This window comes from Dipteris shenzhenensis, chromosome 6, assembly GCF_047967505.1.
Source record: "Dipteris shenzhenensis isolate YYH24624 ecotype China chromosome 6, Dip_SZ_1.0, whole genome shotgun sequence".
Taxonomy (NCBI): Eukaryota; Viridiplantae; Streptophyta; class Polypodiopsida; order Gleicheniales; family Dipteridaceae; genus Dipteris; species Dipteris shenzhenensis.
Window position 1 is genome coordinate 58,137,210 of NC_141601.1, and position 22,424 is coordinate 58,159,633.

A 22,424-nucleotide genomic window follows, 5' to 3' on the forward strand; every position below is an offset into this window, starting at 1 on the left:
GAGTCTCTGTCATCGAACGGAACAGGGAAAAGCTCAAAAAACGACTTTTTCTTTGAAAGCTCTTAACAGGCTCTCAAAACCACTTCGCAAAGCCAAAGTGACTTTTCCAAAGGTTCCTTCAAGGTCTCTGCACACTCGGATGCAAGTAAAGTCGCCCACAAAGCTTCCCACAGAGCTTCTGCTTCCTCTCACAGAGCTGCTGAGCTTCAAGCATTCACGCACGCTCAGCTAGATCACCCGAGCTCTGATACTAGTTGAGAGTGCTCTCAACGGAAGCAAGAACGGAAGAAGGAGAGAGAGAGACAGAGAGCCACACAAGTTTGGTGGGTGCAGAACCACCCTAATCTTCTTTTTCATTCATTTATATATGTGTTTGAGTATTGTACATAACTGGGGTTAAGGCACAGTGACCTTTAACCCCCACAGTAAGCATCTGAATTGCATGCATTCAATTCTTCACCAAATATCTAATCTAGGTGTTAGGGTTGATGGCGATTCAAAAGCAATTCTATTATCAAGCTAACCTCCAATTTATAATGACGTAGTTAAAATCCTTCGGGTGAACGCAAACATGTGTTCGGATGAGATGATACCTACCTTACTAGATGAAGAGTGTTGCCAAGTATCATATGTGGAAGAAGAACGTGCATATTCTATAACAGATAAAAAGAAAGGTTCAAAGAAAGGTGAGTGGAGGAAACTACAGACTAGGCCAGACCTGAAGACTTATGATACAAGACACATGACCATGTAGCTTCCAAGAAAAAGGTCAACAAGGAGACTGTGCATACTGTAGGTGACATTGCAGGTCTGTGCATTGATAGCTCAAGCTCAATCGATGATGACGAATGGGCCTTTTAGGTTGTGTTTGCAGTTTGATTTTGAATAAGAGACTCTTGGAAATCCTTGCAATAGTCTTGATTATCCTTGGACTTTGGTTTTGGGTGTTTCTCCTTCTATGACAATAAATGCCAAATTTTCATGACTTTTTAATGACTCGACTCTCATTTGCTTTTGTTTGGGGGGGGGGGATCTCTTTTTGGGTCTTTTATGCTTTTCTTTTAGCAAGATCACTTTGTTTTGTGATACCTCAGATTTGGTAAAGGTTTTTTAATCAAAGTTTGTCTATCTTTTGCCCCCAACTTCAATTTGAGGGGGTTGTTGGAAATACAACCCTTGCATGGTGCCTATCCTTTACATGGAGGGCAACATTTTGTTGGTGAGATCAACGACACATTATAGTGCAACATTTTTCATGGAGGTGTGCCTAGCTCTAGTATTTCACCTTCATTCCACCAAAATCTTTGGGTTGACAGAGTTGTAATCGGAAAATGCGGGTGGATTATATACATGGCTCATTGCATGGTTCATCTAGAACATCTCGGTAGTGGTGTCTATGTGTGTGTTGTTTTTCCTTGTAATGCTTTCTTTGTAAGCTTTAGGTCCTCCAACAAGTGCCATAGGGATGAGGAGGACCAGGATGGTCTTTGTAGCTAAAGTTCTCTACTTGCAATAAAGTGTTTTATTAGTATAAGTTTGGTTCTATCTTCTTACATATTCTCATTGTAGTGGTAGATCTAGATTTCATAGAAGATGTTCTCAAAATGCAAAGAGACTTGAATCTCCCTCAACCCATACAAATGTGTATTTTGTGTCATTGTAGAAGTTTTGTCAATGGCCATATAGTTTCAGATACATGCCTAACGTCTACTTTAAATGGAAGTAAATATAATTTCTTTCAAATATTTCATTTAGATTTGAAATATAACAAGATATTATGAAGTAACTAGCCTCATTTAAATGTTTTGTAGAAAGCAACATGAAGAAAATAAGAGACTTGTCATTGTAAGCTGAGAGAGAGAGAGAGAGAGAGAGAGAGAGATATGAAGTGCTTGTATTAAAGTCCACAAGACACCCATATGCATACACAAGACTAGGAAAGTATTCAAGGATTAATAACAAAATCTAGAGAGTTCTATACACAACTCACCTAGACATAGAAAGTAAGACAATTAGCAAACTACGTATCTAAACTTACACAAGATCAGTTTAAAGCTACTGAGATACTAGAAAATGTTATAAAGACTTCCATATATCTAAAATGAGGAACCAAAGAATGAGAGGAATGTACTAAAACAAATGAGGACAATATACATTTTTTTGTCTTTCCTTACATTAAAGAGGATTCTATTTTTGAGAGAAAAGTTCTTCCCCTTCCAGAGGTAGCATCCTAGTTTCTATTAACAATATAGGGTAAGGAGTTTTCACTCTTACCCCGAGCTCTTCTACCAAAAAACTTTTTTTTATTCTTTCAATTTCTTTTCCACATTTCCTTTTCCAAATTAGTGCCCTACATTGAACATCCATATAAAAATCTTCAGCATCTAAACTCTTTTGCCTGAGCGAACAACAGCTTCTACAATGCCTTCAGCCAACTCTTCATACTTTGTGTGCCAATCCTCCCCAGTAGGTATCGGCCCAAAAACTGTTTGCATCTGAGGACCACTTTGCAGTCTAGAGCCCACACCAGCACCCATATCACCATCTATTTTGGGTCGGCGTTGCTGTGAAACTATCTCCTGACATGTTTGCAAAACCATTGCATCGCGCCAGCCTGCCAATTGCCTATCCTATTCCACATGAACATCCCCTTGGAGAGCATCCAGGAGAAAACCCATCTGCTCCATATTGACACTGACTGTGCCAGGAAATGCCCGCAAATACTCAGCCAGTCCATCGGTAGAATGTCAGTGTAACAATTCCTTCTGAATGTCAGAAACATACTCTGAATGTAACTATTGAGTGGCCTCCAAGTGTGCTTCTGCAACCTGAACCTATGCTTCCAGGACCACAACTCTTCGAGTTGCTGCATCCATGCTTGCTAACTCCGTAGGGCTTCATTCTCATTCCATAACTGAATGACTTCAGATTCCAAACTCGCAACTCTTTAAGAATTGGTCCCTGTAGAACATAGTCAAGGCAAGCGAGAAAGTGCGCACAAAACTGCAGTTGCACATGCATTGGTTGCAAACTAAAGGAAATCCCAGTTGAGGGTGTTGAAAAGACCACCCCAGGCTCAGATACCACCGCAAGATCTTATGTTATTTACACTCAAATTGCTTCAGTCATGGCTCCCACCATAGTGGAGGTTGCCATTGTGGCAGCTACTATGCGCTAAAGTTGCTCCAACCATCTCTGAGTGAGTGAGCCACCAACTAGCAGACTTTCTCCAAAAATACCCATCTCGGTGGACATAGGTGCTACCGACACCATCACATGTTCTGCTATTACCAGTGGGGGAGGCGGATGCATTACACTGATCTAGGTTGAAGACACCTCATTGTGGAACAATCTCTCCATCCCACTTCCATGAGAAGGAGTAAGGGAAGCAAGAGAAGAAACTACTCCTTGCATGATACGAGGCCCTTAACACTTTTGCTTCTTGGACGCTTGACCAGATGAACCTTTAGCCTCATCCTGCAGAGGTCCTTTGGGCTTAAGAGTAAGAATTAATGTAGTATTCCGTTGAGGTGCAGTAGACTCAAGCTGTAAAGGGAATAAAATCTCCAAATTTTGGCCAATCTTTGAGTTCACGGCTTGCTTCTTATCTACTGTCGTTGCCATCCTCTGAGCCTCTGCATGTATGCACTCCTTCAAAACACATGCCCAAGGCACTGCTCATTGCTCAGCTACCACAATCATCCCTGGAGACCTGGAGTGATCGCGTAGGTCTCTGCTTGTACAAACAAACTAACTCAAGGATCCAATGATATAGGTCCCAAACTTAAACATCCTTGCATGAACTAAGCTTGTACTCTCCTCTAGAAGGATTTCCAAACTCAGCCATCATCGCCTCTGCTGAACAAGCCGGTTGCACAAACAAGCCGCCATCCATCGATAAATACAATCGTTGATAAATCAACTGAATGGTCAACTCCCGATGCTCACCCAAAAACTCCACAACTGATCCCATCACCAGCTATGCTGCTACTGGTGACAGAGCACTAACGCTGCTAGGTGAATGTTCACCCTCTACCAATCGATGCTGCTAAAGCTTTGGATTCGCAGACATTGGAGACGTGCATCGATGGATTGAGAATCAATGTAAACCAACAGAATGCCAAAGGACACCAAGAGAAATGAGAGTGCGATGAGGAATACTAAGTAGGCAACTGGTACATGCAAAGAAATGACCAAGGATTGCAATCTAAATTGCCAATACCCTGCCTTGACAATAGGTTGTTGCATGGTGGCAGCTGGGATAGGACCTTGCAGAAGGTGGTTGTCATCATGCATCTTACCCTTATGCCACATGTCCTCATGTGATTGCTCCACCACCTCCACCTCAACCCAGGAAAGTTGCGCATCATTATATATCGAAAAGGGGCACTAAAGACTACCATCATGATGATATGGACGCAGCTAAAAACCATTTAACTAGATGTGGAAGTACACTCCCTTGCAAGTCCGCAAGATAGAATAATGTAGACCCGCAGTCATGAAAGATCTAGAATGGACGCGACCATTGCAACTTCAGCTTTCCTAGCATCCGCCCTAAACGAGTGTTGAACAACAGCACCAATTGCCCACACTCAAACGATTTTTTCTTCAAAGCCAAATCCACCCTCTGCTTCAGCCCTGCTTGAACCTCCAGAGTCAGATAGTATCTCTCCAACTGCATATCATCCAAGTGGAACACCATGGACTCCAGTGGAAGAAGCATGTCCTCCACCGCAATCTGCAAACTAGGAACTATATGCTCGATTGGTGTAATTTCTTCTAGCCCAAATGCCAACTTGAAAGGAGTAAACCAAGTTGCCACCTTGAAAGATATGCAGTAAGCCCATAATGCTGCCAGCAACTTATCATCCCAATCCGTGTGGTGCTCATTCACTAACAGCGAAATAATCTGCTTGAATGTATGATTTGTTAATTCAGCCAACCCATTAGCCTGCAGATAGTAGGGAGAAGACTTCTTGTGAATCACTATATAAAAAGAATTCATCTGCTTAATGACTTTGTTGACAAAGTGGGTACCCCTGCCACTGATGATTCCAATTGGGCAACCAAACCGGGTGAACACATCTCGGTATAGGCATTTTGCAACCAAATTTGCGGTATTATCCCCTAAAGCCTAGCCTTCCACCCATTTGGTATAGTAATCAATTGCTATCAACACGTAACAATTCCATGTGCAGGTAGCCTCGCTGGCCTAAATGGATCCATGAAGTCTAAACCCCACTTCTGAAATGGCTCTAGTGGGGTAAGATGGGGTTGAGCGGCATTCGATCGCAATCTGTGGGTTGGCCCAACAGTTGGTAGAGGTTGCAACTCTTTGCAAACCACCTACCATCCTTCTGCATGGTTGGCCACCATAAGCTTGCTTGTAGAATTTTCTTTGCTGTTATTTCCCCCGCAAAATGACCACCGGCAACCCCTCAATGGTCTTCCATCAACATTGCCTCCTGCTCATGAGGCTGAACATACCGCAATAAGGCCTCCGTCAGATGCCGTCAATACAACTAGCCTAATACTACTTCAAAAGATCGGCTCCGCAGTGCCAATCACTTCCTTTGGTCTCGATTCATGTACTTGGTCATTATGCCAGTAGTCAGGAATGAGAGCATCTTATCATACCATGACCACGGACCTTCCGAAACCACTTCTGACTCCACCTTGATCGGATCCACCCTGAAAATAGCCACCAGCTTTGCATCAAAAAATTCATCTTCCACTCCCATTGGCAGCTCCCTAGACGCTAGTTGAGATATGTAATCTGCTACCGCATGCTGCAAGCTCAGCCACCGATGAATAACATCAAAGTCATATTCTTATAGGTAACAACACCCAATGTGCCAATCAACCCGTAAGACTTTGCTGTTTTACTAAGTACAACGATGCGGAATGATCAACATGGAACACAAATGGTTGGCCCAACAAGTAATGCCAAAATTTTTTGACTAAATAAGTCATGCCCAATCCTTCTCTTTCTGTGACAGAGTTATTCTTTTCAGTAGTCGAGAGCTAGTACCATGGGATCTTGTACCGTGGCCACATTCAACTGCTGGCAGTAATCCACACAAATCTATAATTTCTTATTCTTCTTTGGCACAATGACAATAGGTGAAATCCATTCTAGATTCTTGATCGGTGCTATGAATCCCACCCATAGTAAGCGCTCTAGCTCCTCTCGCACTTACTTGGCTGCATGCGGATTCATGTGATAGCATTGTATCTTTGTCAGAGTCGCATCTGGCTTCAGATTAACCCAATACTAGCAAAATTTTGGATTCAATCCTTTCATGTCCGCATAGTCCCACGCGAACACATCGGAGAAATCCCTGAGCAGAGTTATTAGTTCGCTTCGGAATCCGGCCATCAGCAACAACGTGCTTTTTTTTTTTTTTGGACAAAGAAAAGTTGATTATATTCTAATCATATGCTTTGTACAATGGTGTCAAAATTTGACAAGATGTTCTCCTCTAGAGAGGAATGACTATCATGCATACTAGAAATCCACTGTCTAAAAGTGGAAGGCATCAAAACTAGTGCCAAAATAATATATGAGCCTAAAATCAAATTGACAGCTTTCAACAGTAAAATCTGCTCAAGTGTTGATATGCTTGTTGAAGGCTAGCTGTGCCACATAATCCGAACCTAGGCCGCAACTTTGTCTATCCAAAAAAAAGACAGTGTGCTACAGTTGACTTTATCCTCCACAAAACTGCTACTGTTCTGGCAACTAGGAGGGTTGCAGCACTCCTGGTATCCAACATTAGTGCAGAAGACCTTGGAAGAGAGAGAAAACAGATGAGCAATAACATAAACACAATAGCCAGTAGAGGAACTCTTATCAGCAAGTTATAATTTAACTGGGAAGAGGGATGGAAGGAGTTGAGCTTGCATATCCAATCGTGAGTTGGAGCATCTCCTTGCCTCCTGTATGTGTTCTTCCAGCTCTGCCTAGAGTTGAGATAATTGGTCATTATAATTGTGATATTCTTGGTCCAATAAAAATTTGACTTGGACCACAGCACATATTGATAAGTTAGTAAGAACATAGCATTCGTACCAATTAGCAAAGATCTGTTCAGCATGCATAACCTCATCATTAAATTGAAAGGCATTTTTGGATATCCAAATAAACCATAGTGCATAAGCCTTGATGAGTGCCCATGTAGCATAAGGTATTTTGAGAGCATATCCCAAGAGAATAGACTTCCAATTTATAGGTTCACTTATTCCTAATTACACATATTTCCAAATTTTTCTTGCTCTGGGGCACACTATAAAAAGATGGAAGATGTCTTCCTTAGTGCCCACACATTGTTTGGAAGTGCCATCTCCCTTACCAATGCTGAAACTTCTGCAGTTGGTCTAGACAGCCTTGTGTAGAATTAACCATAACAATGTGGACATTTTCTCAGGAATTCTTCTGTCCCAAATCAGCTCAAGTCTGATAACCCATTTTCTGTCATTGACAGAATTGTTCCACTTGTAGTTAAGTTTAGCAACAATCTCCTCTATGCCTTCTGATGGAGTGGGTATAGGTAAGAAGGTTGAGCTGCCTACCAATCCAAACTCTCTATTGAAGTTAAGAATTCTTCCCCCTTTCCAAGTGATGTCCCCCTCCCACAGCTGAATTCTGCCCATTATCAACTCTTGGTCTACATTGTAGAGTCTTAATTTTCTTCTTATCTCCAACCAATTCTTCCATCTGAGATTTCTTATCCCATAAATCACCCCAACAAGAAGTGCCATGCCCTCAAAAATTCATTGTCACTTAGCTGTTGTTTTGTGAAAAAGGTAGAAACCCAGATTGAATCTAACGCCATATAGCTTCCTTTCCTAGAGAGAGTGATGTGGCTTTTTATCTATTCAAAGGCCACCCATAGGGTTTTCCACAGCTGGCTCACTTTAGTGGTGCAAGGTTTTGGGTTCCCAATAACTACTAAAAGGGGATAATCCTTTCATTTAGGAGCTCTGTGAGGCCTTACATGCTTGAAGTTCCTGAGAAGGAGGTTAGCCCAATCACTTTCAAGAGTAGTGAAGGCTTTAATTATCCACGTAGCTACTAATTTATAGGTTGCCAGTTGTATATTTATGACACCCAAGCCTTCTTCCTTCCTTGGTCTAGTGCAGAAAGCCCATTTAACCTTAGCTATCCTTCTCCTAGTGTCACTCGCACCCCATAAGAAGGATCTGCAGAGCCTTATGAACTTTTCTAGACTTGCTCTAGAAGGACACCAGCATGAGAGATAAATTATGGCAATTGGATAAATGCAGTGGTTTAGTACTACCCTTCTTCCTGCCAAGTTTGCCTACAATCTCCTAAGATTGTCTATTTTCTTTTTGAACTTTTTTAGGAACCGCTCCCATATGTCTATCATCTTAACATTGAAACCCATTGGAATACCTAGCAATCTGAATATATGCCCATGGGGAGTTTTCTTATAACCAAGCTGGTTCAGAAGGATTTGGTTGTCACCAGATAATAATCCATACCCTGTTTTGGTGTGATTTATTTTTGACCCAAATGAATTACAGAATATATCCATATAATCCATAGCTCTTTGTATGTCTACATCACACAGAAATGTAGGAGATAGAGAACTGTCTCTCGACCACTTGGCTAGTCCCTGACTCCTCCAAGGGTCAGTTAGTCCACATACATTAAGAGTAAGAAAAGTGAATGGTTTATTTACCATTCTTACTCTTCCCCTTTTTAGCCTTGGGGGTTGGGCTTTTGGGTGGGGCACTCTAACCCTTTACTTGGGAGATCCTTCTCTTAATTAGAGTAGTGACTTGAGATTGGGCAGGGGGGGCAGTAGGAGTACTCTATTTTTGAGCCAAGGGGAGCTCTTCCTCTGAGTTTCCGAACTTTGATTCACTCATACTGGCATCTACTTGATTCACATCTTCCTCAAACTCTCTAGACCACCCACATTTGATTTCATCTTCATCCATTTATGCATCTTGTATCCACTTCTCAGTTTCTTGGTCAATAAGGGCCTCAAAAGTGTTTTTGGTTGCCAGAGGGAATGCTACCCTCTCCTTTTCTTGATGTATAACAGGCTTCTTCTAGTCATCTCTGAATTGATATCTTCCACTGTTTCTGCAATTTTTCCCAAGTCCTAGTTTTTTGGCCTGCCTTTGACAGTCCACTTTGGTTTAGGAGGGAGATTGGTCTACTATTTAGAACCATTTCTCTTTAGAGCATAGCTTTTGACTATGTGAGTTGATAACCCACACAAAAAACATGAGGTAGGAAGTTTCTTGTATACCAGGGGCCGTTCCATATAAACACTCCCATTCCTGCTGAATATCACCAGAGTCTCTAGGAGCTCCTCAACAACATCCAATCTCACATACACCTAGGGGTGGCCTCTAGGATTAATGAATTGCTCCTTTTCCACATCTATCACTTGCCCTAAGCTTTTGTAGAGATTAGGAGCTTGGTTTACTAGAGAAAAGGGAAGATCAGGGAGCTCCACCCAAACAGGTACAAAGATGGATCTGGGCTTATCAGGGTTGAAGTCTTGGGACCAAAACTCTAGATATAGAGGTTGATGCCTTATGGTCCAAAGGGCATGGTGAAGAGCCTTCCAGACCATATCCTCAATTTCAAAAAGGAAAAAGAAGAGCCCTCTTCTTAAGAATCTAACACTAGTGACCACTAGCCCTTTCCTTATCTAGTTGTTTATAAGCCATCCCGCTAGAAAAGCAGCTAGAGGTCTAGGACCAAAAAGATATCCTATTAAGGCATGGGATTCAAGCTAGTCTATAGATTGTTCAAGCCTGTCCTTGTCAAGAAAAGCAGCCACTTCACCTTTAGGAGGTGGCTTCTCCTCAACTTTAGGCTATTGAGTCTCCGATTGATGTTATCATGTGTTTTCTGGTGCAACGCCTTCAGCTTCTCTTCTGTGGTCTAGTGTCTTGGTTCCTCCACTTGTGTTTGCTCCCTTGGTGCCTCTACCTGCTCCATCCTTGGGTTGAGAGTTGGGTGTCCTACCTCTTGCATCTCTGTCTGTTGTAAAGGGCCCATCCATGAAGCGGGGAGGGGAGCTCTTGATGGGTGCCTATAGATTCTCTTTTTTTTGGCTGGAAGGATCCTAGCACCCATTGCATCGGTATCAAGATTTCCTGCCCTTCGTTCAAAGATTCCTCTTGGTTCACCTGCAGATCCTCCATCATCTCCATTGCATGCACTTCATAGTCTGGGGGAGCTATGAGCTTCTCTTGATCTTTCATGTTCGTCTTTGTAAATGGATTGATAGAGCTTAAAATCTTATAAAGAGATGCATCAATGTACAACCCATTCAAGAACAACAGAGAGATATGATGTATTTAAAGAAATTTAATACAAAATTCAAAGTTTACTATCTTTTGTCATAGTCCTTTGTATCAATCGAAAATACAGCAGCAGTAGTAAATATTTACTCTTTTGCTTCTTTCTCATCGATTTGCCATCCTATCCATTTAGCCTTTGGAGTTCAAACTGACTCTCTAAACCTTATAAGATGGTGCTTCCCATAACCATCGAGATGTATAGGATTTTTAATTCCATGTGCTAGAGCATACACCGTGTAGGTCAAAAAGTAACTTGCCCTTGAGCAAATTGGCCTAGACAGTACCCAAAAATATCCAAGGCATATAACTTCTCAATTGATATCAATTGGGCTTTTTTCCAGTTCACCTGGTAGCCACCAAGAAACGTTGACAAATATTTGAAAAATAGACAACAGCCTCTCCATCGTTGCTTAACTATCTATAGTAAATTAAAATCTTGGTAGAAGACATCTTTTTGATATAGTGTGAAGGGAATACAATTGTCCTAGTCCCCTTTCTCTACTCCCCATCGATCTTTAAAGAAAATTGTAATCTTCAATGTACAGATACAATATCAAACAAACAATAATGAGAACAAAATGATTTAGCAAAGAAAAGAGTGATAGTGTAACTTAATATTCTCATCATCCTCCGAAATTTTATCTTTTCGAAGATTCGTGCTTCTTTCCAAGCTACTCTCTACTTTTCTCTATTCTTGTACCTTTGGATGAATATTCATCTGTGTTTTGACTTGATTAAAGGTCTCATCATCTATCTCATTGAATATTCATATGCTTTTTGACCTGATTAAAGGTCTCATCATCTATCTCATCGATATCTGTGGCTTTTGAAAAACACATGGATAGGACTCCCTTGGGGTTAAATTTATCTTCAAGAATCATCAATTCATCATCCTCAATTCCAACCTCTTTGTCTAAACTACAAGCTCGAGCAATCAATGCAATGGCATAATCTTCTCTCAAGTCAAAGAGAATGAGTATGTCTAACAAACAGTAGTTAATACTCTTGATCTTGAATAGTAAAGGATGGAAGCATGGGGATAGTAGGACTACATGTCTCAAAATCAAAGTATTTCTAAATTCAAAGCTATAAGATCCAAAGATGCAGCCTCTTTGCTCTCTTCTTCAAGATTAATATGTTGCTCTTCTAATTCATGTGCCTCTTCAATGCTCTCTTGCTCTTCTAATTCATGTGCCCCTTCAATGCGATAGTCTTTTTCTTCAAAAAATGTTTCTTCCTGAGCATCTTCCTTAGCCTCTTCTGGTATGTCTTCAAGACCTCCATAATAAACATGTAGGAACATAACAAAAGAAAGACTCTCTTCTAAGAGCGTGCATCTTTTAGCATGATCGGTGCAATTGGCCTTGTATATTTGGGGTAGGGTATCAAATCCCTTATTCACAGGGAATCTAATATTTTGTTCCTTTAATAGATCCTTTACATGAATGTAATCCTTGTCCTCTATGACTACCCTACCGTTCTTTTAAGTTTTGCTAGCTCTTCTGCTAAAAAATCTATGTGCATCTCCAATATGGCAACATAATCTAGCTCTTTGTTCCACATCTCATAGAAAAGATCAAAATCTTGTTGAGCATCAAACTTCTTTAGAAATTCAAAAAGCATCAAATCTCATGGCTTCTGAGTCCTTTTCTTAAAATGGGATTGTCTTTTTTGCAAAAGGCATCCCTTTCATACTTGCTTTCTGCTTTTCATCTTTCATCTCTTTCATGCATGTACTTTGCTCTCTTTGTTTCTACAATCCCCTCTTCTTTAACAGAATTTGGGATCTTTCTTCTAACACTTTGCATCAACAATTGAAATGCTTCATCTACACCTTGCATTAAGAATTGAAATGCTGCTCTCTCTCTCTCTCTCTCTCTCTCTCTCTCTCTCTCTCTCTCTCTCTCTCTCTCTCTCTCTCTCTCTCTCTCTCTCTCTCTCTCTCTCTCTCTCTCTCTCTCTCTCGTGCGTGCGCACGTGCCTATGCTAATGTTTTTAGCCCTTCCTTGGACAACAGAAAATCAGTAAAATTTTAAAATTTTATGATCGCACATAATGCCCCTCCCCCCCCCTCTCTCTCTCTCTCTCTCTCTCTCTCTCTCTCATGCTTTAATCCCTTCCTTGGACAACCAAAGTTCAGCAAAAAAGAAAATTTTATGATCCCATAGAATGCCCCTCTCTCTCTCTCTCTCTCTCTCTCTCTCTCTCTCTCTCTCTCTCTCTCTCTCTATGTATGTATGTATGTATGGCATCCCTATGGCATCTTACTATCAAAAAAGCTTTGAAGAATCCTTGCATCCAAATTAGGCACTAAAAGAAATTGAGCAACAAAATGTGATTTAGAGGGTTGATAAGTTCCCATTCCTCCAAATTGCATTCAATTGCACACTTTTATGGTTGGTTGCAACAATTAAAACCCACGGTTGGTAAGAGAGAGAGAGAGAGAGAGAGAGAGAGAGAGAGAGAGAGAGAGAGAGCATATAGTCTAGGCATTGAGAAAGCACAATTAAACAAAAGACTCCTCACAATGAAAATTCCCATCTGAATTTTAGGAAATGTAAACAGAGAGTAAATCCCATGTGAATTTCAAGAAATGTAAACATAGAGTAAATCCATGAATCTGGAAAGAAACAAAGACTATACGTGAACTAAGAAGCACTAATTAGAATGAATGAAGATGAATGCTAAGGCAAATCAGTGAATATGTACATAACAAAGACTATGGATAAATAGAGCACGATTATGATGTCAATGAACTTCCGATTCCTCAACTAAGTATCTCTCTCTCTCTCTCTCTCTCTCTCTCTCTCTCTCTCTCTCGCTTTCAACTCCATTCTAACTATTCTTGACCCACCAAATTTGCAGTAAACTAATTGTGCACCAGAATGCAATTTGGAGGATTGGGAATTTCCAACCCTCCAAATCACATTCTAGTGCTGTACAATTCTTTAATTGTATATTTGGAAGGCAAGGAGTAGCCAAAAGGGAGTTGAAAGCATGAGAGAGAGAGAGAGGGAGATTGGTATAAATTTATATTTGCTTGTATTTTCAGCTCTTCAAGCCCACTTGCTAATTCTAGTTTTTCTCCCCCCTTCTTATGATGACACATAAGGGAGGGTAAGGCTCAATTCCTAATTCTAATTTTTTCTCTTCCCTTCAACTCTATCTCTCTCTCTCTCTCTCTCTCTCTCTCTCTCTCTCTCTCTCTCTCTCTCTCTCTCTCTCTCTCTCTCTCTCTCTCCAACCATGCCCTCACTAAGATAAAATTAAAAAAATGTGTAGAAGAATGCGATTTTGAGAGTTCGAAAATTCCCAACTTTTAAAATCGCATTCTACTGTACATTTCCCAATCTATTGGATTAGGGGGGTGCATGCATGCTTGCGTCTGCATGTGTGTGTGTGTGTGTGTGTGTGTGTGAGAGAGAGAGAGAGAGAGAGAGCATGCAATAACGATAAGAGAGGTTAGCATAAAAATAGGGGTCAGTGTCAAAATGAATGAGAGAGAGAGAGAGAGAGAGAGAGAGAGAGAGAGAGAGAGAGAGAGAGCACTAAAAATAAGAGAGGTTAGCAAAAAAATAGGGGGCAATGTCAAAATGAGAGAGAGAGAGAGAAAGAGAGAGAGAGAGAGCAATAATAGTAAAAGGGGTTAGCACAAAAATAGGGTCACTGTCAATATGTGAGAGAGAGAGAGAGAGAGAGAGAGAGAGAGAGAGAGAGAGAGAGAGAGAGAGAGAGAGAGGGAGGGAGGGGGGGAGAGAGAGAGAGAGCACTAACAATAAGAGAGGTTAGCACAAAAAAAGGGGGCTGTGTTAAAAATGGAGAGAGAGAGAGCACTAACGGAAAGAGAGTTAGCACAAAAATAGGGGGAAATGTACAAAACATACACATGGCCTACATCATAAGGTGACCAGAGGTGTTTACGAAACACACAAAACACAATAGTTTATTTTCATTCATTTTGGAGGACTATCCAGGCTGAGTACCTTGATATAAAAGGAGAGATCTGGAGCATACATAGAGATGATTTAAAATGCATAATCTTCAAAGGATGCCTCATCTTGTGGAGGCTCATTCACTGTAAGTAGATTTGCATTTTCTGTCTTTGCTTTGGCTCTGCAAAACTTCTCACTATGGTTGTTTTTGCCACAGTGCTTGCATGGATTGGTTGTTTTTGCCACAGTGCTTGCATGGATTTACTTTGAAGCAGTCCTTTGAAAGGTGATTTGTCTTTCCACAGTGATTGCAAGGAGTATACTTGCCCTTCTGGAATTTCATAACATAAGCAGTGTCATTGCCTTTCCTTAGCTCCATATGTCTTTCTTCTTCTTGGAGAGCTGAGATGATGCCTTCAAGGTTAGGATTGGGAAGATTCTTCAAAGTGCTTACAATGTGATCAAAACTTTCAGGCATACTCTTAAGTAACACTGCCATAGCATCATCAGGGGTGATAGGAGAGTTGATAGAAGCTAATTGAGTCATAAGACTCCACATATAGTTGACATGAGCAGCTAAAGTAGTATCACTTGCCATCTTTAATTCAAAGAAAGAGATTTTAAGTGATAGTTTAGATATGTGAGAGCTTGTACCAAAAATCAAGTCTAGCTTCTGCCAAGCTTCCGAAGGAGAAACCAAGTCAGATATATGATGTATGTAATCATCACCCAAAGCTAAAGCAATTATACCATATGCTTTTTCTTCTCTTGCTGGATCCCTTGTCGGTCGTGTCGGAGTTGAAGATTGTCCAGCATGTGAGGCCGTAGAAGAAGCGGTAGGAGTAGGTTTGACAAGTCCCCATAAGTTCTCCCGCATCAATGCAAATTTCACCTTCATTTGCCATGTATGGAAGCCCTTTCCATTGAACTTCTCAAGATTATATAAGGTAGCCATGAGAGGGTCTAACCCAGATATTGGGCAGTGTCTATCTCTCTTACAAGGCAAAAATAACTGAAATACTTTCAAAGTATGAGCACTTGATGTAGCAAATAGTAGTGACTAGATTTCAAACAATGATGCTTCTTTTTACATGCTTCATAGAAGTGGATGAAATAAACACTTTCCAATCACAACCAGGTCTAGCAAGTCAAAACAAAACTGAAGCAACACTTGTAGTGAAGTTATTGAAAACTTCAAAAGACCAGAAATGCTAGAGTAGCATTTTATGTAGCATCATTTTCAAAAGCATGTCAAAACTGTCAAAACTAGAGAGCTGAACTTGGAGGGCTCATAGCACACTCTTCAAAGCAAAAGAAAGGGGGCTTTCTGAGGCAAAAGAAAGCTGGTATACCACAGTAGATCCTCTGGGAAGAAGAGGCGAAAAAACGCGTCAGGTCGCCTTCACCTTCTTGAACAAAGTCGACTGGTTTTTCTCTGTTTTCTCCTTCAATATGCAGCCATTGCTGCTCAGATTTCAGCACAAGGTAGCTCTAGGTATGAGAAGCTTGCCCTGAAAGGAATTAGACAAAGATGGAGCAGGCGCAGAGAAATCGCAGGAAGAAGAATCGACGACTTTCGTGCAATGGCGACCAGCAGTGTGCGTAGTTCTTCAATTGCTTGCAGCCCGAAATTCGCCCCAACAAGAGGGATCTCCAGCAGAAAGGGCGTGGGAAATGGGTGAGAATCGACGGAGGAGAACAAGCTCAAGCAAATTTTTGGAAGAAGAGGGAGAGATGGTGAAGAAGAAGAAGAGGAAGAAGATGATGATGTGGCAGAAATGGGCTCAAGGGGGATCAAATGGCTCTGATACCATGTTGGAACACTAAAAGGAAAGAGTAGAGTGGACACAAAATCAGAATACTTGCTTATAGAATGAAGAAGAAAGAGGTCCTTAAGTAGGCACCTCATACAAGGTCACTGACATCACTGATGACCTCAAAGCTCCACAATCATCTCCTCAATCTGCTCCTAGATTCACTCAATCATCCTATGTGGCTTTTCCACCACCTAACTGTGCTTGTGGACACCTAACTATGCCTCTAGCGCTCACACATAGAAACATAAGGTGTGCCTAAGGCATACACCTTGAGATATCCCAACAAGAAGTATGTACGGACGGTAGAGTAAGTAGGTGAGTGATCGCGATCAAAGCGTATATCATAGTAGGTGAAGTAAGAACTCAGCGGGGTGGAAAGTGCTACGCAACGGGGAGTAGAAATGCTAAAGAAAAGATAGGTATGATCAGCCCCTAGAGGGAGAGGTGCTACAGTAAAGTCAATGATACGAGATGTGAAGGCAGAGGATCCCATGAGGTAGTCCACAACATTGGAGCCTCCCCCATGTGGAAAGCACATGAAACCACCTGATGCGGGCCATCTGTCAAGACCATTATAAATAATGAGATCATGCATCCTACCAAGGTCTAATAGGGCTTGCCCATAGATGTGAACGGTCCTCGTCTATTAGCCGAAACCCGTAGCATACCTACCTCCTCAAGGTCAATGTCTAGCAGTAGAGTGGAATCATCCCTGAAGTCAAGGAGTGGTGCCTGACGAGCGCTGCCTGACGAGCGCCTGTCCTCGTGTTGAAGTCCCCAACTAGGAGGACTTCTCTGTGACTAGAGAAATCAACAATGGTGGACAGATAAAGAGCAGTAAATGGAGATGTCTCATGAAGGTTTCAGGGGGGAAGTAGCAAACTACAATAAACAGATCCCAGCTTTCTATGTGCCGAATCCGGATCCAAAGAAACCTAGAATGTGCATCTCTCTGCTCCATTGAGATGACCCCAAAAGTGTGAATTTGTAAAGGATTGTGACTCCTCTTGACCCTCGAACCCCTCCTATATCCCTCGTCTCATCTCTGTAGGCAGACTCCCATGTATACCCGTTGACTACTGGTAGTGGGCGCTTTAGACTCGAATGTGTCTGTATAAAAGACTATGTCGTGACCTGTATAGGATTCCGAGAACTTCCTTGGTTGTACCATAAGGTACCATTGCAGTTCCAGATGGTACAGGATAGGGTCTCGAATATCTGAGTCTCATAGAACCCGCCCCCTATGTGGGAGGGGAGGTGGGTGCCCGACGGGGGCTTATAAGGAGTCGTCCATCTCGTACTACTACCCACTTCCCCTCCTTGTGGACCTGATCCTGCTGCTGCAACTAAAAACCTCTCCTCGACCTGTTCTGGAGTGAGGTCCCCATCCATGGAGATCATTAACTGGTCTCGTAAGGCTGACCTATGACGTAAAGCCGAAAGTCGTGCCTGAGCATCATGGAACCGTATGATAAGAGGCTGCTCTCGGTTGGGGTCCCTCCCTACCCGCCATGCTCTCTCAACAGTCGCCCCTAGAGTAGTGGCCACGAAGGCCGTCACATCTACCATCGGTGTAGCCTCAATGCATGGGATCCCACATACTCTGATGTTGAGAGCCTTACTGGCTCTCTACTCTTGCTTCAGGAGGGTAACCGAAACGGTTACCCCTGCAGGTTCCCGTTTGGCTACGTCGACCCATCTGGATGTCTCCTCGATAACAGATAGCATGCTCGCAATCTGTGCCTCCACAACTGGGGTGCTCCTTGGGACAGTACGTATAGCAGAGACCTCCTGTCGGAGTTGTGAGATCTCCTATCTGAGTCTCTAAATAAGATCAGCCTGATCTCGGATAGCCTGAGCCTGCTCCTGTATGAGACACGCTTGCTCGTGGGTGAAGCGTGTCTACTCCTATGCGAAGCGTGACAACTCCATCTCTCGCTCTCGAATGCTATGTACCTCCATGAGCAAGTTCTGTGGCATAAAAGTGGGGGTGAGACTGGAGGCTGGGTGATGACTGGGTGAGATGGGTGCGATATGGAGATGATAGTGGCCTGGAGGAGTCGATCCCAGCAGGGTGTGGGAACGTGGGCTGACTGAGAGGCAGAGGGGAGAGAAAGGTCGAGGCATAGTGCGGAACAGTGTATGACCCCTCCAAAGTAGGTGTCATAATCGAAGAGAAACTTGTAGCAGGAGAAGGAGAGATAGAAGCGATGATGCCAGTGAAGATTAGAGCAATCGATGTCATGGGTAGGGGTATATCAGTGCCAGTAGCTGTAGCTGTGGATGTAGAGGCTGTTGATGGAAGTGGAGCTAAAACTAAAACCGAGGTTGACGCTAAGACTAAAGCTGAGGCTGGTGTTGAAGCTGAGGATGAGGAGAGCTGAGACTTAATCTGAAACCTAAGCTGAAGTTGAAGCTGAGGCTGTGGACCCCGCCTTTGCTTTGTTGGTCAACTCCGAGTTCACTGCGGTTGTAGCATGTATTCACATCCTCGAGTTTCAGTTGTGTTTGTTTCTTGGTTTTGTTGTCGTCTTTCTTGGCGGCTTTATCTGTATCTTTGCCACCTTTCCCCTTCTTTTAGATGATCCCGTGTTTGGTGCAGGTCTTACTGCATGAGCGGAAGCGGGAACGGGAGCGGGAGGGGAGCCCCCCCCCCTCCCATGGCGAGAGGCACACCCCGTCCTGGGGACTAAAAATGACGGGGAGCGAGAGAGCTCGATGCAGGGGGCTGAAGGGGGACTGAAGGCGGGGCCGTAGGTCAGAACGAAGGAGAATGGATGAGGGTGGAGGAGAATGGAGGAGTGGCACAGGTGCCACGATGGGGAGGGGACAGCCAAGTGACGCAACGAGATAAGATAGGGCGGGGAGGGCTAAGGAGTGGTGAAGCTAGACTGAGGGTAGGCAGAGGAGGGCTAAGGGGTAACGAGGCTAGGCTAAGGGTAGGCGAGAGGGTGGCGTTACACGGGCAAAGAGGTGGAACCATCGACGAGAGGGAGGAGCTCCCGAGGTGATGGAGACAACAGGAGGATAGAGCAACCAACGAGAGGGAGAAACTACGAGGAGCTGCGAGAGGCGAGGGGCTGCGAGGACGAAGCAACCAAAGAGATAGCGGACCAACCAACGGGAAGCAACAAGAGGACAGAACAACCAACAAGATAGCGGAGCAACCAACGGAAGGCAACGAGAGAACGAAACAATGAGGGATGCAACGGGAAACAGTGGGCTAGGCAACGGGAGAGAGCCAACGCGGAGAGAGAGAGAGAGAGAGAGAGATGAGTAAAATCCTGTGAGGATCTCGAAAAGATTTTTTTATTTATAAGTGAGTTGTTTATGCATAAAATAATATTTCTTGTTCTAACATTACCTAATTTCTTGTCTTTTTTCTAATTTTCTCAACATAACGTTAGCCCTCTTGTCATTGGTTGAGAGCTATTTTTCATTTTTTGCCAAGATGCCCCAAAATGAGCTCCCTTTTTTCCTAATACACGCAATTTCCAAAAGAAAGTCTAGGAGAGAAATTGGTGATCACTAACTACATTTTTCTTGTCCATATCTCAAGAAATGTTGATGAACCACAAAGGCCTAGAAATGTGTATGGATATTAAAGGCCTCACAATGCAACAAGTAATTTTTGCATTGGTTGACCACCATTTTCACAAAAACATGTGGCACAACCAAGGTCTCTTCTTGCTTAAAAATATAACTTCATAAGACTAGAATATAACCAATCTTACAAATTATAATTTTTAATAAAACAAGCGAGTGAACAAAGGAGAAGAAGGGAGTTTGCAAGCAGCAAATGAGCAAAAAAAATAAAGAAAGAAAAATAAACAATTACAATAAGAATAAAATAAAAATAGAAAGTAAAAAACAATAAAAATGATTTAGTGAGTAAAGATCCGCTTATGTTCTTGTAGTACCCAAGCATACGCTGCCTCTTCTTGCTTAAAGAGACTAGACACCATATCTAGAATGCCAATTTTGGAAGCATTGCGTCTTTGCTAGATGAGTCAAATGCCAACGATCCTGCTGCTGCATCTTTCTTTGCAAGCACAAGAGAGATGAAAATTATTTCACTTTTTATACTTTCAACATATTCATCTGAACTCAATCTCTAAGTTTGTGCATACATAGAAAAAAATCGACCACTATATATTATTTCCAACATAAAGCACCAATTTTTCTCGTCGGCAATTAGCAATTTGACATTAATATTTTTAAGAATTGCACATATGATATCAGAGATCTTGAGCTTTTGTATTGTAACTCAGCTTTTTGTTGGTCCACAATGCAATTTCTATTTTGATAACAAATAAAGATACAGACAGTACTAGTTAGAACTTGGTTTCTAAATTTTGGAAACTACTGCTCACTTTGCCAGTCAAAAATAGCTACAATGCCTCTTTCAGCTGGAAAGTCTTTGATAACCATCTAGCTTTGTCATATTCATTAAGTTCAACCAACATGCGCTTCAGACGCCTTGCAAGCCCTAGAACATCATCTACACTAGCTCCTCCTCCTCTTCGTTTTTCAACCGTTCTCCCAATACTCATCAGCAAATCCACCAAAGGTTCAAGCTTTGGCCTACAAATCCACACACAAGAAGAAACACTCAGCAATCTAAAAACCAATATCTAGCCACTTGAAACCTTCTGTGGCAGCTTTTATCGTTCACATTGGAAACCAACTGTATTCAACAACCAAAGTTATTTGTACGTCGGAGAAACTCATGGAGTGCAGTCCAGAGCATTATGAAAATTTCAATATTTGGTTTGTCACAGAAATAACTCATGTAAATGGGGGGGAAAGGGTTACTGCATCCAAAAAAGTTTTCCATGCCTCATAAGTGCAAAAAAATGAATCAAGTATATTTTCTGCTTCTGCACAGAAGTTGAAGAGTGCCTGAAGCTTGACCAGCTACAAGGTACAAAACTCTCATTGAATTATACAACCTTATGAGCCGAGCTTCCTTAAGATTTGAAGCACCAGTTCCAGGTTCTTGAAAGCTTTCAAGTAATCTACCTATTCTGGAAAGTAAAACATGAGAAGATCCTTCTGATGAATCCTTATCTCGAAGAAACTCCCACAGAGATGCCCTCGCTGAGGGGGGGGAGGAACTTCAATGTGGTAGCCCACTGTACGCTAAAATTAGGCTAGATCTGATCTTTGTGACATAGCTATTGCAAAAAAAGAAAATCCATGAAGAGTTCACCTTGCTCCAGTAGGAAAGGTAGTAGTGTCTGCTGAAAATAGTTGAGATGCACCTAGAGGTATGTGCCTAGGGGCAAGCGTTAGTTTAATGAATTACCGAAGACCCGAAAAAGTCTTAATTAATTAAATGCACGGGGGAAGGTACTAAGGCTTAGCAAGCATCTTAAGTTAGTAACGAGTCTTCTAGGGAACTCGGGGTATGAGCCTATAGAGTGCCTGAGGTTACGTGAGAAATTGAGATACCCAAGCGGGGTGATTTTGTACTTGTAACTTTTAATTTAGATTTCGATGTCCCTGTATGCTTTCCGCCTATATGTTGCATTAACTTCTGAGGGAAATTGTATGAGACTCATACATTTGGCTGGGTAGAGAGTTTTCTCTTGAACACTTGTGGGTTCTTTGCAAGGGAAAAACTTGTGGGTGAATGAATCAGCCCAGAAATTGTGGCCACCGAAGTGGCTGAATGACCGCTCGCACCTCCATCAAATTGCACGCATGAACCCTCAAGGTGGTGAAATGGGCACCTGGGTGCTCGCACTTCACCCTTGCGGAAACAAGCCCTAAGAGAGGAAAAGCAAGGTAGAAATGAAAGTCATCCGTTGTGAATGACTGACATACGCATGGAACCACGTACAAATTCCAGTGTGCGGATTTGTATGTGCGCAAAATACGTACATACGGAATCATTGACCCACTATTAAAGGCGCTCTCCTCTATTCCACTCAATCACACCATTTCATCTCTTTTACTTGGACCTCTGCTGCGGATCATCCACAGTTTTCTCACTTTCATGGCTTCCAAGCACATCTTGAAGGAGCTCAAGGACCTCCAAAAGGATCCCCCCACATCTTGCAATGCAGGTAGTGGCCCGCACTCTCTCAATTCATTTTTCTGTGAGCTGTAAGGGCACGGAAAACCCGCAGATTTTGCACACAGGATGACCATCGCCCAAGCCCTTGCTTGTGCTCCGAACCTGTATGCACTACACCTCCCAAAATTGAATGGTTACTTCCATTAACATTCGAAAGCAGCTTCTGAATGACTCTCGGAGAATGGAATTCGTCAAGGAAATTTTATGAAAAGGCCTGGATCCGTTTCCAAACAGAACTTGCCC

At 42.3% G+C, this 22,424-nt stretch overlaps 1 protein-coding gene across 1 annotated transcript in view; it reads right to left on the minus strand.

Annotated features, from left to right (window-relative positions):
- Positions 1 to 20,295: 20,295 nt before the first annotated feature.
- Positions 20,296 to 22,424, minus strand: part of ILP1 (GC-rich sequence DNA-binding factor-like protein) — a 53,089-nt gene continuing 50,960 nt past the window's right edge. The window contains exon 6 of the mRNA XM_087375797.1: positions 20,296 to 20,683. Within this exon, the coding sequence (XP_087231923.1) occupies positions 20,491 to 20,683 (193 nt within the window). The 3' untranslated portion in view covers positions 20,296 to 20,490. The remainder of the gene's footprint in view (positions 20,684 to 22,424) is intronic.